This window comes from Perognathus longimembris, chromosome 5, assembly GCF_023159225.1.
Source record: "Perognathus longimembris pacificus isolate PPM17 chromosome 5, ASM2315922v1, whole genome shotgun sequence".
Classification (NCBI taxonomy): Eukaryota; Metazoa; Chordata; class Mammalia; order Rodentia; family Heteromyidae; genus Perognathus; species Perognathus longimembris.
The window spans coordinates 63983018-64001538 of NC_063165.1; the positions used below are offsets into that span (position 1 = coordinate 63983018).

The window sequence follows — 18521 nt, forward strand, 5'->3', positions numbered from 1 at the left end:
TCATGTTCTTGCACAGTAACTGAGAAAAAGCAACACTAGTCAAATTCATCAGAAGGTTCTACCATCCTATATACCATCACCAGTTGCTGCTCTAACAGTCTAATATGTACTTCCCTATTTGCTCTTTATTTTATAGGTTTGAGTTTTGATACACAACTGATACAAACATTTTAGGGCTAGAGTTGATTGGCACAATAGGTTTGAAATAGCAAGATGTTTAGATTTTGTCAAATTATGAACTTTTAAGAAGTATATAAAACATTAGAATCAAACACAAGAATAATCTTTGCATAATGGATGTCTTGCCAAAATAAATTACTGTTATTATGTTTGGGAAAAGATTGTTTTGAGTATTATGCCCCCTCAAGAACACATATTACAGCTGGGATCAATTAGTGGGTGGGATATTAATATATGCTATTAAGTATAAAATTGAGAGGGGTAGGAAGAGATGTTTAAAGAAGGAGCACAGATAAGGTTGGTTTTCCAAGAATGGTGCTTGTGGCCAAGGAAACCAAACTTAGTAAGGCATGAATGACATTCACAATGGAGAATGGTGGCTGTGGGAAAATCCAAGCTAGAGAGGATGAAGAAAGATCATACAGGGAGGGCCTTGAAAACCAAAGAGAGGAGTTGAGATTCCATGCTGGAAGCAGGATGGAGCCTCTGAGGTCTGGAGCAAAAGGATATTGTAGGTAAAGCTGTGGTTAAGGCTTGTCCTACTGCAGAATGCAGAACTGACTGATAGGAGCAGAGTCCTCAAACAAATGCAGCAGCGATACTCACTAGACACTATGTTGAAAATGAACTATACAGTTTGTGGGGGAGGGGTGTCAGGAGGGAAAAACTAGGAGATGAGGGAAGAAATGACACTGTCCAAAAAGCAATGTACTCATTATCTGACCTATGTAACTGCAACCCCTCTGTACATCACAACAAAATAAGAAAACCACCTAAGGCTCACACCTGTAATTCTAGCTACTTAAGAGGCTGAGATCTGAGGGTGGTGGTTAGAAGCCAGGCTGGGCAGAAAAATCCGTGAGACTCTTATCTTCAGTTAACTACCAGAAAACCAGAATTGTCACTGTGGCTCAAAATGGTAGAGCACTACTCTTAAGTGGAAAGCTCAGGGACAGTGCCCAAGCCCTGAACTCAAGCCCCATGCCTGGAAAAATACAAAAACAAAAACAAAAACCACCAAAGAAGGCACAGGAACACTCTTGACATTAAACAACATGACTGTACTGTAAATCAACTTTTAGACCACTAAAGAACAATTGCAAATAAATGAAAGCATAACTTCTTCAAATGATGTCTAAGACACTAGGGCTACATGTTCTTGTTTCATCCCTTCCTGAATAAATTATTAGGAAAAGAATATTCCCTCACCTTAGACCCTCCAGCATAAGTCACTTAATTAACAGGCACCTTCCTTGGCTCCATATGTGAAGGACTCAATTATCTTTTGCCCTGGGCACAGCAGCCTCAACAGGAACAGGACTCAGACTGACAACTACCCAGCTCTCTGTCATTAGACAGAATTGTTGATTATAAAAACATGATATTCACACAAGAGTTTAAGTACACATCTACTGACAATTTTTAAGTTGTTTATTGGAAACCATAGATTTAAAAAAAAACACTAATTATTTTTTCATATAAGAGAAAAACTCAAATAATATAAATATTTAACATTTTGGTATAAAATGAATCAACCAAGAGGTAAGAAGGTTTTGACAAATAACACTGTGTGTGTACAACCATCTTTTACTCAAGTGACCATCTAGGCTAATAGTTTTGTTTTCCCTTTGCTGACTTAAAAAAAAACAACCCTATATTCAAGCACCAAAAGAGTTTTTTCCTTCCTTTTTAAAAGGTAAGAACACCTGTATTTACAAATATTTCTCTTAGTACTTTCATTCTGATAAAGGAATCATCTAGCAACTTCCTTCTTCTCAAAACAGGAAGTACCTTCATATTTCCTTCAAATTCAAACCTCTATTCTAAGCAAAATATAGTTTTTAAAGATGAACACATTTCAAGAGAATTCTATCAACAAATAAATAGCTTTCACAAAAGTACTGCTGTAAACAAGATCACTTTGATGGCCAGAGACACAATGTTTACAAACCAACAGCAATATTGAACAGGCTCAAGTACAGATACACAGGGTACATACAGCCCAAAGGTGAAGTTATTCAAGAATCAACTAATAAAGATTTATTAGAAATCTGTTTTGTCAAAATGGTTTTTGATTTGTTGTTGTTCTCTACAGTTGTTAAAAATAGCCAGAAAATTTAAACTTTTACTGATCTCAAACCATGAATCTATTCTAAAAAAATCACTATACTTTAAACTGTTTGATGCTGTAATCTGGACATTTATTAAAAATACTAAATTATCTAAGTAATGTAAACAATCCTCAAATTTCAAAAAAGAAAAAAAATAAAGATTTTCGTAAACAATTAAAAGTCTACCTGCTACAAGTTACAAATATCATCATCCAGTTGTGGTACACTAGGAATCTTTTTAGTTCTGTTTTCTGTGTTCCCAATGTATCTTATTAAAGGACATTTCTGAGTGTTCACTTGCAAGTGCCTCTGTAATCAGTTCCACTGCTTTTGCTGAAGTCACTATTTTTGCCTTCCATATAAGTTCTCTCTAGCAACATACATCACCAGATTCTTTCTGTATTGGGGGAGGGGATGGATCATGAACACATTTTTATCCTGCCTTGTAAAATAAGTACAACTTACTTGCTAGATCTCTGATTACAAAGAACATGCAGCTTTACAAATGCTATCAATCTCACTCTGCAACTTCTCCATTCCTCCCTTTTGAAAAAATTTTGTTTTCAAGCTTGAAATATTTAAAAGATTATGATTTCTCTGATAGTTATCTCAGCAAAGAACAGATTATTGTAGTTACTATAGCTTAATGGAATACTCTTCATTAAAAACTGTAAAGTGGGAACCGAATACTGATTTATTCTATTGGGATCTATCTTATAAATTACAGAGATAAGAGACTGAATTTTTGTGTGTCAACAGTACTGGGGACTGAACCCTGGGCCTTGCTGGGCAAGCACTCTGCCACTGAGCTACACCTCACCTCAGCCTTATCTTTCCTTTAGAAATTTCCTTCATTATCTTATTCCTGTACACAAATAACATTCAAAAAACTCCCTTGAGGGGCTGGGGATATGGCCTAGTGGCGAGAGAGCTTGCCTCGTATACATGAGGCCCTGGGTTTGATTCCCCAGCACCACATATACAGAAAACAGCCAGAAGTGGCACTGTGGCTCAAGTGGCAGAGTGCTAGCCTTGAGCAAAAAGGAAGCCAGGGACAGTGCTCAGGCCCTGAGTCCAAGGCCCAGGACTGGCCAAAAAAAAAAAAAAAAAAAAAAAAACTCCCTTGAACACAAGTATCTAATATTTAAAAACCAATTGACAGGGCTGGGAATATAGCCTAGTGGTAGAGTACTTGCCTCGCATACATGAAGCCCTGGGTTCAATTCCTCAGCACCACATATATAGAAAAAGCCAGAAGTGGTGCTGTGGCTCAAGTGGCAGAGTGCTAGCCTTGAGCAAAAAGAAGCCAGAGACAGTGCTCAGCCCCTGAGTCTAAGCCCCAGGACTGGCAAAACAGAACAAAACAAAACAAAACAGAACAAAAAACCAATTGACAGGCCAGTGGCTCAATGTGTAATTTTAGCTACTCAAGAGGCAGAGATCTGAGGTTCAAAGTTCACAGCCATCCTAGGCAGGGAAAGTCCGTGAGACTCTTATCTCCAATTAACTACTAAAAAGCCAGAAGTGGAGCTAAGGTTAAAGTGGAAGAGAACCAGCCTTGAGCAAAAATAGTTCAGGGATAAGTGCCCAGGCTGTTCAAGCACCAGCACATACATACACACACACACACACACACACACACAAAATGATACATGATTCAGTTAAAATCATCCCATCACAATTAACAATGCTTCTAGAAAAAGATCCTAACAGGTAAAAACTTTTCCATGTTGTGTCATTTTGTAACATTAGGAGAAATAAATTCATCAAGTACCAGTTAGGATGGCACTAATGATTTTCTGAAATTTCACACTAAATATTGGAAAACAAAGAAGATAGAAATATATTTTAAATGATACCAATACTATCCAGGTAATTAGCTACATGGATGTTACCATTAGGTAATTCCACTATTTATGAGGAAACGAGCTTTCACAACATAAAGACAAAAGACATTACTAGACTCGTGTCCTTTCCACTGTGCCAGTGGTTGTCTGGCCTTCTTCCTCCATGTGCTCTTTAACAAAAACCAACTGCAACACTAAAGGTGTATTCATTTCTTTGAAATGCATTACTGTACATTCACTTGGTATCTTCCTTGTTTCTTAGTAAGTTCTCTACACCTCTACATAAGCAAAGCCTTGAATTTTGCATGAATTTTGTTTTAAACCAACAAATACCCAGGTACTGGTGGCTCACACTTGTAACTCAAGAAGCTGATATCTGAGAATCGAAGTTCAAAATCAGCCAGGGCAGGAAAGTTCATGCGACTCTTTTCTCAAGTTAACCAGCGAAAAGATGGAAGTGTGGTTGAGTACTTGCCTTGAGTTTACAAGATAAGGGAGAGTGTCCAGGGCCTTAAAAATATGAATTCCTTTTAATGAGTTTAGGCCATAAATTAGATGTTATATTGGGTAGCCTGTGTGATCAAATATTTGGAGAGATTAGGCTTTCAAAATACCTTCATCTTTCACATTCATTTTACTTAGGGTGTAGATGGACATTGAAAGCTTTCTCCATCCAGGTTTGGCTCAGTGACAGGAAAACATTACAACATTCAAGTACTAAATCAGGCAAAGGCAGCCCTGCAAGGATATGTGTCCGTATAGGTCAATTTACAAAGGAGAACTATCTTAATTAATCTGCAGTATATTTGACCCAAAAAACCCTTTGAAATCGTTTTTACTTTTGGATCTGTAGCATCATTCCAAAGGTCCTGAAGATCTTGCACATGGCCATGAGATGTCATCATTTTTTCATAGATGCAGGGATGATAAGGAGCTTTACCTTCTCCAGAAAAGAATACATGGTATTGTGGTACTATCCCCATTTTATTGGCACAGAGGCCCATGAAAACATCGTCTATGTAGAGACTAGAATTCAGGGTCAGTGAGGCCTCATGGACTTTGGCGGCTACATCACTGGAGATGACATAGGCTGCACCAGCTGTGTAGTCAGGGTAAGCTGGCCACTGGTACATTTCATAGGAGACATAGTATTTGTTGCTTTTATCCCGAACTGGAGGGGCACCACGGTGAACACGACCAATCCAAAAGTCCTGAACGCCAATTTGTTCTAAATTTTGAAGGTATTCAATAAGATTTGGCATATGGATAAATATGTCATCATCAGCAGTCATCAGGAATTTGGCATGCGGACAAAAGGTATTTGTCCAACTGAACTGCAAAAGTAATTTCAGAGTAAGATTGTAGAACGAATCCACAAAATCTTGCTGAATTATATCACTGTATACTTGATCTTCCCAAAGCAGTTGTCTCTGTAGTTCTTCTCCCTTCAGTGGATTAGGAGTTCCTAGGGCAAACAGAGTTTTGATGTTGGCGTTCAGTTGAGATCGAACATACTTCTCATTACCCCATGTTTTTCTAATGGCTGAACGCCGGTTGTAGTTTTCAGGAGCCGTCTTTATAAACAATAAGAGGAGCACATCTTGAGCTTGGCATTTCTCCTTGTGGTTAATCAAGTACGGGTATCGAGGTCCCTCTAAGCCATACTTAAGTGACAGGGTATCATTTACAAAGTCATAGCTATTTACTAAGTATCTGTAAGAGTAGGACTTCATATGACTCACAATGGAATTATCAATTGATCTCCAAAAAACCATGAAGCTTAATATGAAACAAGTGGCAAATAACTGAAGAAACTGCCTTTTTTTTACTCTTCTGCCACTAACCAACATTCTCAGGTCCATTTGGTTGTGTTTTATTTAAGATCAGTTTTAAATGAGTGCTTCCAGACCACAGAACTTGGTATGCTGTAGAAGAGATCTTTCTCAATATATGTCAGTTGTGAAAAAATGAAAGCAGGTCTTCTTATTTCACACAATATTTTCTTTTAATACCATTTCTCTGGGGTTGCAAAAGAACGGAACACAGCATACATGGAGGGCACTGGCATGGAAATTCCTCCTCCTCGGCATCTTTCATTAAGTCTGCCAAGTGACCTCCTGCAGCTGCTCCAGAAAGTGTTTTCTCTGGACATGAGCTGCAACCTAGCAAAACAATAACAAGTCAGAGGATTACCAAGTTATCAGAAAGAAACGAATTGCTCCTAATTCCTTAAATCAAATGTAATCTGGCTAATCCCCACAGAAAGTTATAAAGGTTTTAATAAGGTACACAAGTATATTTTTAGCAAGTTGTTGTTTATACTTTTTTAACTACTTAATATTGTCTTCTCTTTTAGAATACAGACATCCCTTTTCCTCCCACACTTAAGGGGAGAAAAGTCACCCAAGTAGCTATTATCATGTGTAGTTACAATTCACATGTCATAAAAATATGAGATGGATTAAATCAGTATGGTATATTGATACATAGCCTGGCCCGCCGGAGGCCTGTTGCTGACCCCATGAGGCCCTCCACCAGCCCTGCCCAGCACACACCGTTTAAGAAGGTGAGAAGGTATCCGGAGGCTGGGAATATGGCCTAGTGGCAAGAGTGCCTCAGCACCACATATATAGAAAACGACCAGAAGTGGCGCTGCAGCTCAAGTGGCAGAGTGCTAGCCTTGAGCAAAAAGAAGCCAGGGACAGTGCTCAGGCCCTGAGTCCAAGACCCAGGACTGGCAAATAAATAAATAAACAAATAAATAAATGAATGAATAAATGAATGAATGAATGAATGAATGAATAAATAAATAAATAAATAAATAAATAAATAAATAAATAAATAAATAAATAAATGAAAGAAAGGTGTCTGGTGTGGGTGGAACTACGTACGAGTGTGAGAACTGACTGTCACTCATTCACCATGGCGCCCCGGGGGCCAGGAACCCCACGGCTGCTTCCCCCATCCTCACGGGCTTATCTGCCCCAGGGAGATGAGGCTGCCCACTCCTGATGTGGGCGCATCCGCAGGCGAGAGACCTGCCTCCAAAAGCGTATCCCCATGCCCTGGACCTAACCCATTCATCTGCTCATGGGACACACAGGTTCCCAGGCAAGGCTGTGGGTCTGTGCCGCTGATGATGCACTGACAGGGGACCCCGGCTGCTTCCTCCATCAGCCAAGCTCAACCCTGCCACCCATCACCCACCCTTGTCTCTCCACAGGCCCACAGTCCCATGATCCACCACTCCCCCTTACAGATCTGAACCTCTGAGGCCCTGCTGTTCCTAACGCATTGCCTTTCACTGATCTGGCTGGCAGCTTGTAATTTGGCAAGGTCGATGCTTCTGCAGGGGGTGCAGCCCTTCCTGCTCTGGGTTATGATAGGTGGATGGACAGATGGACAGACAGACATCCAATAATGGCAGGAGTACTAGCTCCACGATGTCCAGTCTCGCCTGGCCACTGGGTTTGTGTCCCCGTGTCTGTGTGCTGTGCTGCTGTGCCATGTATTAGCACTTGGCCAATGCTGTCCATTTCATCAAAGCCTTAACTGCTTTTATGCTCTTGTGGGAGGCCGTGGGTGGCAGGTGGGAACAGCATGGGTGCTGCTGTATGGCTGCCCCAGGGGACGGAGAGACCTGGCGTCCACTCTAAGCCCTCAGGCTCTCCCTGCCAAACTGGAGAATCTTCACCCCCAAGGCATACAAAGTCCCCCGGCCCTGCCCAGTCAGGCCACGTGGAAAGCACATCTGGGAGGGGGGCAGGGCTCCCCCACATGTCAGGGACCTGAGTAAGCACATGGCAGTGTCTGCTTGCGTTGTGTCTGTTCTATGTTTTTATATTTACATCTATATATCTATAATTTTATTTTTAAAAAAAGAAAAAAAAAACACCATGTATCAATAAAGAAAAAAATCCATGGCAATAGAGAGTTCTTTGTTTTTACCAGTCCTAGAGATAGAACTCAGGGCCTGTGCACAATCTCTGAGCTATTTTTGCTCAATGCTAGTATTCTACCACTTGAGTCATGGCTCCACTTCTGGCTTTTTTGGCAGCTTATTGGAGATAAGAGTCTCATGGACTTTGTTGCCTAGGCTGGCTTTGAATCACAATCCTCAAATCTCAGCTTCATGAATAACTAGGATTATAGGTGTGAACCACTGGCACCACACTTAGTAAAGAGTTCTTAAAGCTCACTTCAGACAAGGCAAGAGTTGGAACAGGAATTTCTTTTTTTAAAACTGAGATTTAGGCTAGGAAGGTGGCTTAGTGGTAGGGTGCTTGCCTAGAATTCATGAAGCCCTGGATTTGATTCCTCAGTACCACATAAACAGAAAAAGCCAGAAGAGACGCTGTGGCTCAAGTGGTAGAGTGCTAGCCTTGAGCAAAAGAAGCTCAGGGATAATGCCCAGGCCCTGAGTTCAAGCCCCAGGACTGGCAAAAAACAAAAACAAAAACAAAAAAAAACACCAAAAATATGAGATTTAGAGTGAAGGAGTTGAAGCTTTGCTTGTCAAAACTATAATACAAACTCTAACCAAATTTATTTTGTAATAAAGAATAAGTAATCTGTCTCTATCATGGCAGATCAAGGTGAAAAGGAGAACCCCATGCGGGAGCTTCGAATCCGCAAGCTCTGCTTCAACATCTGTGTTGGGGAGAGTGGAGACAGACTGACCCGGGCAGCTAAGGTGTTGGAGCAGTTCACAGGGCAGGCCCCAGTGTTTTCCAAAGCTAGATACACTGTCAGATCCTTTGGTATCAGGAGAAATGAAAAGATTGCTGTCCACTGCACAGTCCGTGGGGCTAAAGCAGAAGAAATCCTGGAGAAAGGTCTGAAGGTGCGGGAATATGAATTAAGAAAAAATAACTTCTCAGACACTGGAAACTTTGGTTTTGGGATCCAGGAACACATCGATCTGGGCATCAAATATGACCCCAGCATTGGTATCTACGGCCTGGACTTCTATGTGGTGCTGGGCAGGCCAGGGTTCAGCATCGCAGACAAGAAGCGCAGGACAGGCTGCATCGAGGCCAAACACAGAATCAGCAAAGAGGAGGCCATGCGCTGGTTCCAGCAGAAGTATGATGGGATCATCCTACCTGGCAAATAAATCCCTGTTTCTATCCAAAGGCCAATAAAATGTTCTCAGTGAAAAAAAAAAAAGAATAATAACAAAACTAATAAATTTGATTAAAATACTAATACAAATATTAAAATTAGTAATTTAAATGTTTAAAACATCAATATTGAAATGTATTTAAAACCTTTAATTTAATTTTTTAAATTAAAAAAATATTGGGCTGGGGATATGGCCTAGTGGCAAGAGTGCTTGCCTCATATACATGAAGCCCTGGGTTTGATTCCCCAGCACCACGTATACAGAAAATGGCCAGAAGTGTGGCGCTGTGGCCCAAGTGGCAGAGTGCTAGCCTAGAGCAAAAAAAAAAAATTAAAAAAATATTAAGAGCCTGCCACACGTGCCTTGGATTTAGCAGCAGGGCAGCAGTTGGGCCAAATAAAGTTCTCTCTTCTGCTCGAAAAAAGAAATTAAAATTAAATAGAAACTTAATATTAAAATTAGCTATTTAAATGCCCCAAATATCCATATTAAAATTAATGTTACATATTAAAATATTAGTGTATAACAATTTTTTTCTCATAAACCGCAGATCCACACAGTCTTCTTCCTTCTGTTTTTCTCTTAGCAAAGTGAAGTAGACAGGAGTGCACAAATGCCATCTCCAACCCCATCTGCCATCTTCTTCCTTAACACGGATTGCTATATTCTTTGTGCCTGTATGCACTTCTTTCAGCTATACCAGAAATCTGAAAGGCTCCCTTTTCCTCCATGTTTTATCAAATGGTTTGTCCACTTAGTCATTGCTCCATCTCTTTTCACCCCTTATACCCTTCTGAGCCTGTCTACTGGTTAGTGACAAGATGTAGCCATAGCTGATTTAGCATAGTACCCAGGAGTCTTTAAGGTTCTATATCTTGAGCAATTCCATCATACTATCTAGCTGATAGTGCAGCCACCTGGCTGTACCATGTGTCCTGTATGCACACCACAGCCAGTCATACCCAGCCCTCTATTGGTATGAAGTGTACTCAACCCAGGTTCTACAGGCATCCTTCTCCGGGAAGCCTATTTAGGTATCTCTTCCATTCCCTCTCCATAGATGGTCCTCGTCTAGACTGTCACTGCTCTTCCTGTGTATATCTTTCCTAAGACATTCTGACACTTAGACTAATAGTTTAATCTAAGAAATAATTTAATACTTAAATTTGGTAAGCATTTGCCAAATGTTGAAGCCAAATGCCATGCTGGAGAGGGAGCTACCTTGCACCAGAGTTCTGGCTACTAGGGAAGGAGTGAAGGCCAGGACCAGAGCTCATCTGCACAGGTAGCACTTTCCCCTAGGGTATAGATTTCAAAACTGAAAGTGCAACTTAGGAAGCCACAGTCAGTGACAGAGACAAGAGAAAATAGTGCAGTTCTTGAGTTGTGAAACCCAGTTCTATGTACATACATTCAAGGTGATAAAGTAAGTGCAGTAGTGTGTCTGACCACGAGAATGGCATCTGGACGGGGTGATTAGCTCTGGACTGGAGGTTCTAGAGGAGGAAAGATAGGAGGAAGCACCTGACAGTGACATCTGCTGAAACATTGCAAAATCACTTTCATTCAGGAGCTACTTCCTTTCCCACCTCCTTATGCTCCCTTAAGTGAGGCCTATCTCTAAATGCCAAAAGCAAGGGCTTTGTGCCTCCACAGCACATTTTGAAGGATCTGGAGGCTTAAAGTGTAGCAAGAAAGAATTCTTTTCTTCCTTCCTTCCTTCCTTCCTTCCTTCCTTCCTTCCTTCCTTCCTTCCTTCCTTCCTTCCTTCCCTTCCCCCTTCCCTTCCCTTCCCTTCCCTTCTCTTCCCTTCCCTTCCCTCCCTCCTTTCCTCCCTCCTTCCTTCCTTCCTTTCCTTCCTTCATTCTTTCCTTTCTTTCTTTCTTGAAGTAGTATCTCATCATGTGGCCCTATCTAGCCTCAAACTTGTGATCTTCCTGCCTCGCCCTCAAGAATCCTAAATTATAGGCACATGCTGCCATGCCAGCTGAGAATTGTGTGTGTGTGTGTGTGTGTGTGAACATGTGTGCATGTATACCAGTATTAAGGCTTGAACTCAGGTCCTAGGCACTAACCCTTAGCTTTTTTGCTCAAGGCTGACTCAAGCACTTGAGTCCCAGCTCCACTTCTGCCCAGGCTGGCCTCAAACTTTGATCCTCAGATCTTAGCCTCCTAATAGCTAGGATTACAGGCATACTCAGTGAGCATTCTTAACATTAGGGTTTAAAACAGCCTGAATATTTATGAATTTTAAGAAAAGCCTTGACTGAAGCTTATCTGCAGTTTCCACTCCAACAGACCCTGGCAGAGGAACAAAATATGTGAGTAGCCTTTGGAATCTGAGAGATTACAGGCAAAACTAACTTCCCAGGTAGTTCCAGTGTTAGCTTACAACTGTTTGCAAACCTGAGCTTCTTACCTGTCAGGCCCCGACCCCATTTCCGCAGTGACTCACCCAAGGTAGTAACATCCCTGTAGTGAATCAGGTCTGTGACTCAGAAGTGGATGTGCTGCTGCTGTTGCTCATACTGCTATTGAAAACTAGAAGCTGGTTCTTAATAGTTATCTTATCCCCCTCCCCATGATATATATGGGTTTACCTTGTTTTTTCTATATGTTTACAATGTTTCATATGGACTCCAACAAGTCAAAATGTCTTCTGAAAAATGACCAGAACACTGTCCAACAATCTATGCTAGTTAGTTCAGTTCAGCTTGTGAACTTCAAAAATAAGATTTTACCCCAACTCAGCAGCCATTTGAGTTGTCTAGCCACACTTTCACATTCATTATAGCAAATTTCACTGATAGTCGAGTACCACATGGCTCACACCTGTAATCCTAGCTACTCAGGAGGTTGAGATCTGAGAATCAAGGTTCAAAGCCAGCCTGAATAGGAAAATTTATGAGACACTTGTCTTCAATTAACCACCAAAAAGCCAAAAGTGATGTGGTTCTATCACTTGTGCCTCAAGTGACAGAGTGGTAGACTTGAGCACAAAAGCTCAGGGACAGTGCTCAGGCCCTGAGTTCAAGCCCCAGGAACTACACCAAAAAATAAATAAACACATAAATAAGTAAATAAAAATACAAGAAAAAAAACTATGCTATCAATAATATCTGTATGATGAAGGAAAGATCTAGGAAAGACAAACTACTCATTCATTATGGCAGCAAAAGAGCATCCAAATTCCTCCTAACAGAATTGAGTCCCTAGGAGGGTCTTTCCTACTCCAGAGAGAAAGAAAGCACTTCACTCCATCTTAACTCATGAACAAAGTAAATGACACTCTGCCTAGCTCTGGCGTTGTTGATGGAAACCATAAAGGTTCGGCTGGTCCAAGTATACCTTCTAGCTTCATATTCAGACTGCAGGCGAGGCCATTGGGGAAAAGCCAGTAACTGCTGGTTGGGTGGAAGAAAACTCCAGGCCTCTGGGGAAACAAAGCAGTAACAAATGCAGAGCTCAGCAGCCAGCCAGGGCGCAGCGCTGGGGGTGCAGCTTCCTTTGTGTGCCCATTGCATGGCTCAGCAGCTGATCAACCGACTGGAAACTCTAGGATCACCCCTGTTTCATTGAATGTGCTCAGGGAAAGCCTTAGCTCACTTGAATTTGCTGATTGAATCTACCTATCACATGCAAATATCAATACAAGGATAATGAAGGGAAATAAAAACTACAGATGACCTCAGAGCTTACTGAAAATATGAACCAGAGCACTGGAGAGAATGGAACAAAGAATTTCTGAGCAGGAAATACGCAAATGTTTGGAATACAGTTTAGGTTTCTACTTGGAGTAGGAGAAAGGAACGGCTATCCTAATATTATTTTCTCTTTGATAAAAGTTGTTTGAAAAATATAAGTGAGGACACATCAGAAAAAAAGTGGTAGAAAACATTCAAATACTTTCTAATCTGGGAGCTGTGCCCCTCAATTATCCAAAAAGAGAATTTCTTCACATGCAAGACAATTGTTTTTTATTTTGGTGTTGTTAGTGTTTGTTTTTGTTTTGAGACAGAGACTCACTATAAAGCTCAGGTTGACTTCAAAACACTCAATCTCGGTTTAGCCTTACAAGTCCCAGTATTACAAATATGTACCACTATGTCTAGCTTACAAGAGACCTCCTTAAAATTCTCCAAGAAAAACAAACCAACAAATAGAAAAAAAACAACACATAGACTAATTTCCCTACCAAAATCTTTGATTTTTGCTACCTCACCCAAGCTGTCAACTTATTTCCTTGTAGAGTATAACCCTGAAATCTTATGCAAAACCTACTGGAAATTTTATGGAAAACCTGCTGGAAATTTTGAAGTGTTAATCAAGGTGGTAAGGCCCCAATGACCTTGAAGTTCCACTTAAACAACCTCAGCCTCCAATGTTTGAATTAATCCTACAAGGATGTATTTCCTGTGTGAGCCATCCAAGTGGAAGAACGTGAAGTGGTCTTTTATAGTTTTTCATCTTAGAGCATTTACCATTTATTTGAGATGAGATTTATTCTTACATTAAAAAAAAAGTTTCGTTGGACCACAGTAAAAGTACAAACACTGTCAGCAGTACTTTGGGAGGTAACTCCAGGCACAAGAGACGAGTCCCAAGAGAAGTAAAACCAGTAAGCATCATTAGGTTTCAGGAAGGCCTGAGGATGGCCAGGTGCTGGTAGATGTAGTAGGAGTAATTGCTGGGAAGAAAGGAAAGAATTGCATGCGCAGATTATTTAAAAAATGAACTGAGAGGAAGGAGAAAAAGGGAAAGGTCATTATAAAGAGAGGGGTTTTAAAGGAGGGGCTAACACTGAATGGATAAGCAACATGTGCGACACTGATGGAATTTGAGTTGTGCTGACAGATACAGGAAGGGCTAAAGATGGAGCCCTTCCTATTATGGGGTCAGGCTGAAGCTAGGGAAAGCATCTTCCGGGAGAAACACCACTGACTCACATGTGAAGGCCAAGTGACTTCTGACAGAGAAAGCCAGAAGGTTGTAATTTCAAAATGTATAGCTTTGTTTCTGTCTATAGTTCTTTTTTTGGAGGGGGGAGGTCCCAATACTAAGGCTTGAACTCAGGGCCTGGGTGGGGTCTCTTAGCTTTTTCACTCAAGGCTGACACTCTACCACTTAAGCCACAGCTCCACTTCAGGCTTCTTGATACTTATTTGAAGTAAGACTCTCACAGATTTTCCTGACCTGGCTGGCATGGTACTGGGATCCTCAGATCTCAGTTTCCTTGAATAACTAGGATTAGGCATGAGCCACCAGCACACAGCTTCTGTTCCTACTTTTGAATCATCAATTCTTTATATTGTTGTCATCATTAGGAAAACTATGTTTATATAGTTTATTTAGTAGATTTACAATACTCAGAATTCTAAGGAATCTTGATGTACCATCCAAATACCCTTTAATCTCCCACACATTCAAGATAACTTATACAGTGAAAGTCATTTATGGGACTTCAGTCAGAACTGCATTTCCTCTGAAATCTTAACTTCTAGGACACTAAGTCTCTAGAACATTCATACCCCATCCATGATCTCTCAGTATCCAGGTAGGATCCCTTACCCCACCTCCTGTGGCAATTGATCCCCCTTTCCTTTTTTGGGGGGGGTGGGTACTGGGGCTTGAACTCAGGGCCTAAGCACTGTCCCTTAGCCTTTTCACTCAAAGCTGACACTCTACAACTCAAAACATAGGTCCACTCATGGCTTTTTGGGTGGCTAATTAGAAATAAAAGGCTTACATATTTTCCTTCTCAAACTGGCTTGGAACCATGATCCTCAGATGTCAGCCTCCTGAGCAGCTGGGGTTACAGACATGAGCTGATGCCCAGCTCTCCTTTTTTTCGTCCCTTCCTTGTCTTATATGCGGAATCATAACATATCTTTGCTCTCCTATCTCTGGGTCCAGCCCTTCTACCCCACAACACCTCTCCCTAGATCATTTCTCCACTGCTACAATTCCTGCAGGGCTGCTGGAGAAATGTAACTCACATAGAGGCAGCATCACCACAAATGGCTTCCTAGCTGTGGGCAGCTTTCAAATGCTGCAACATCCTTCTCATTCCTGTCTTTGGCTTTCTCCAATCAGCAGCCATGCTCAATGTTCCCCTCCTAGCCCTGTTCTCTCTGTAACAACTTCACCTGCTGCCTGCTTCCTAGAGGAGCCAAGGCAGTATACAGTCGTCACTAATTCATCCTCACATGCTGCGCTCTGTCCCATGGGTAAATTGTCCTGCTAGGGGAGGCCTGGTCTGGGGGGGGGGGGGTACAAATTTGAAGGAGGCACCAAAGTGCTCTAGTCACTACAATTTTGTTTACAGCCTTTTTTAGGGCTGTGGATATAGCTCCATGGTAGAGTGCTTATCTAGCATTCACAAAGCCCTTATCATAGGCAGTGCACACTTGGCACTTCTCTTCTTTTCGCTTTTAACTGAGTGATACCTAAACTTCATAATGTGGGTGGGTAAACCACTATCTCCTATAAATTTGGAAAATACTAATCTAGAATTAAAACTCAACTATGAAATGGTCCTCTCTTATTTTAATTGTTCTTAAAACAAAACAAAATGCTAAAATACTATATTTTAGTAAACAACAATATTTAAAGGAAAGACTACTGGATTAGAAGAAGAGTAAGTAATTAGCCAGGCACTGAGGATCACAGTGGGCAGACAATCCCAGGAGACTCTTATGGCCTTGAGCCATAAAGCTAAAGGAGAATGCACCCTACATTCAAATCTAAGAACCAGCACACACACACACACACACACACACACACACACACACACACACACACCAAAATTTAAAAAAATCCCTAAGTGAGCAATTCCATCTAGTTCTAGTTTTTTTTTCTTATTGCAGAAATAAATGTTGTATTAAAAGTTGCTCTCAAATGGACTCACAGAAAATAAGCCTGAATCCATTTTGAAAACCAATTTAATATTCAGAATATCCCTCTGAGTGATATGAATTAGTCATTACTTTAAAAGTGACATGCTAGCCAGGAGCATTGGCTCAACCTATAATTGTAGGTACTTGGAAAGCTAGGATTAGGAAGACTGATTTGAGACCACTTTGGGCTAAAAAATTCATGAGACTCTATCTTAACAGAAAAAAACAGAAAACATCCCGGTGGCGCCTACTTGTCATCCCAGCTATGGCAGGAAACATAAAAGGGAAGATTTCAATCCAGTCTCACCAGGGCAAATAACCAAAACAAAAAAGGGATGGAGGAATGACTCAAGTTGTAGAGTGCCTGCCTACCAAGTTACAAGGCCCTGAGTTCAAACTCCAGTACTGAAAAAAAAAAGTATACTTATACAAGATGAGTAGAAACTAACAACACTCCTCCAGTCAGTAAGTCAAGTTTTCTTGCCATTTGCATTTAAACTTCGACTCAAAGTCCCATGTGAGAGATCATTTTTAGTTGCCATTCAGGCATAACTCAAAAGAAAGAGAGGTAAATTTTTCTGTAATGACACAACTGCTTACAAGTTAGTACTAATTGCCTATTCTATTTGCTTAGGAAAGAAGGAAGCAACCTGAAATTTGATATCCTTTCATATTATTCTTTAATTCAAGTTTGGGTGTTTCTAGTAAGTCCTATTAAAAAAGGAAACATTTTACTAGCAGTTTTCTTCAGATATTTCTGTGGGATATGACTTTAGTCATAAAACTTTAGCTGAAGCCATGACCAAACTTTAAAAGCCCTTTTTTTGGAGTTATTATCTTTCTACAAAGAATAGATTTATAAATTTACTTCCCGATTCAGTGTTAATTCAAAGACTAAATTCCAAATCAGTAAGCACGGTGACAAAGGGCAGAAGTTATAAAAACCTATTATATAGTTTAGAACCGTGTGAATGTAAATTAAGGTATATGTTTCCCTGTTAAGCAAATGTGTGCAGATTTCAATTTGCTGGTTGTGAAGGAGATGAAGAGAGAAGTAGCAAATAAAGAAATAGGTGAACAAAAGTCCTGCGTCTTTGCTAAGAAAGCTGGTGGCATGGAACTTCTTTGAGCAGTATTGTGTCGCAGAGTAGTTGTATTAAGTCACTAAAACTTCCCAGTGATTATGAGGAATTCGAAGTAGAAAAGATGGAAATATTAAGAAGTCAAACATTTGCTCTCCAAAGGCTGGCCTTTGGAATTTGTGCTTGCCACACAGTTGTTTGGGTTGACGAGGCTGCTTGCTCTTTAAATATTCTTGTCAGTTTTTCCTGGTCTACTGAAGACACACACTTCTTTATCCCTGCTGGCAAAAGTTAGTAACAAGGGCATGTTTTCTACACTTCAGGCATTGCACATACCCAGTCACTCTAAGCCTAGCAACAACCTATCAGAGAGAAATGATCTCCTCATTTTGCATAAGACACTGAGGCATGGAGATACCAGGTTAACAATTTAACCTTCATAAATTCCAGGCCCCCAGGCAGTTCACAGCAGCTGACCAGTTCCAGCCAGTCTCCAGCTGTTCACTGCCCTTCCACCCTGCCAGAGATCTTCCCAGAAGGACAGAGTAAGGAAAGAGCAACAACCAGGAATTTGTTTTACTATCTGAAATTTGGAGTCACTTATGCTTTATCGCCTCCTGCGTTTTTTTAGTACTTTTTCACATTTTCTTTACTAACATAACCTTTTTCCTAGTCCTCATGCACTCAATTATCCTGCTCTCCTTTTCTTTCTTCTTTGTCCTAATAGCACTAGACAAGACAAAAATGAATGACCTCATGAGTCTATGTCCTTTGGGCCCAAAGAAGTTGGAAGAATCTCTGGACAGAGAGGGATAGGGAAGAGGAAAGAAGGGAGGAGGCAGTAAAGGGAAATTCAAAGAGAATTTTAGTGACAATCACCCAATTATTGGGTAAATTAAAAGCGGAGGAGTCACACACATAGGAATCATCCTTTATCCCTGAAAAAGCTAGCATTCTTTTATGAAAAAGTTGTATTCCTGAGAGCCAATGGCTCATGCCTGTAATCCTAACTACTCAGGAGGCTGAGATCTGAGGATCAAGATCGAAGCCAGGTTAGGCAGACAAGTCCAAGAGACTCTTATCACCAATTAACTGGCAAAAAGCCAGAAATAGAGCTGTGGTTTAGGTGGTGGAACTCCAGCCTAGAGAAAAAAGCCAAGCAAAAGCAGGAGGCCCTGAGTTCAAACTGCAGTAACAGCACCAAAAAAAGAAAAAAAAAATCAAAAATTTCCTCAGTAATAACATGAAAAACTTAAAGATATATTCAAAACAGGCTCATG

General features: G+C 40.7%; 3 protein-coding genes across 4 annotated transcripts in view; 2 read left to right on the forward strand and 1 right to left on the reverse strand.

Annotated features, from left to right (window-relative positions):
- Mcf2l2 (MCF.2 cell line derived transforming sequence-like 2) overlaps window positions 1–18521 on the forward strand; it is a 241384-nt gene that overhangs the window by 116656 nt on the left and 106207 nt on the right. The gene's annotated exons all lie outside the window — the stretch shown is intronic.
- B3gnt5 (UDP-GlcNAc:betaGal beta-1,3-N-acetylglucosaminyltransferase 5) overlaps window positions 1–18521 on the reverse strand; it is a 43820-nt gene that overhangs the window by 19255 nt on the left and 6044 nt on the right. Inside the window, exon 3 of one of the 2 annotated variants that reach the window (XR_007211060.1) lies at window positions 4421–6300. Coding sequence is in view for 1 of the 2 variants with exons in the window: in XM_048347034.1 (XP_048202991.1) it covers window positions 4861–6000 (1140 nt within the window). In the remaining variant the exon portion in view is untranslated. Of the gene's footprint in view, window positions 1–3932; window positions 6301–18521 lie in introns of those variants that run through there. The other variant, XM_048347034.1, reaches the window with a different exon arrangement.
- On the forward strand, window positions 8714–9307 carry LOC125351932 (60S ribosomal protein L11-like). Its single transcript, XM_048347035.1, has one exon. The coding sequence runs from the start codon at window positions 8721–8723 to the stop codon at window positions 9252–9254; it is 534 nt and encodes a 177-aa protein (XP_048202992.1). The 5' UTR covers window positions 8714–8720; the 3' UTR covers window positions 9255–9307.

Coding starts and splice junctions, on each gene's coding strand:
- LOC125351932 (XM_048347035.1), top strand. CDS start 8,721: ATGGCAGATCAAGGTGAAAAGGAGAACCCCATGCGGGAGCTTCGAATC.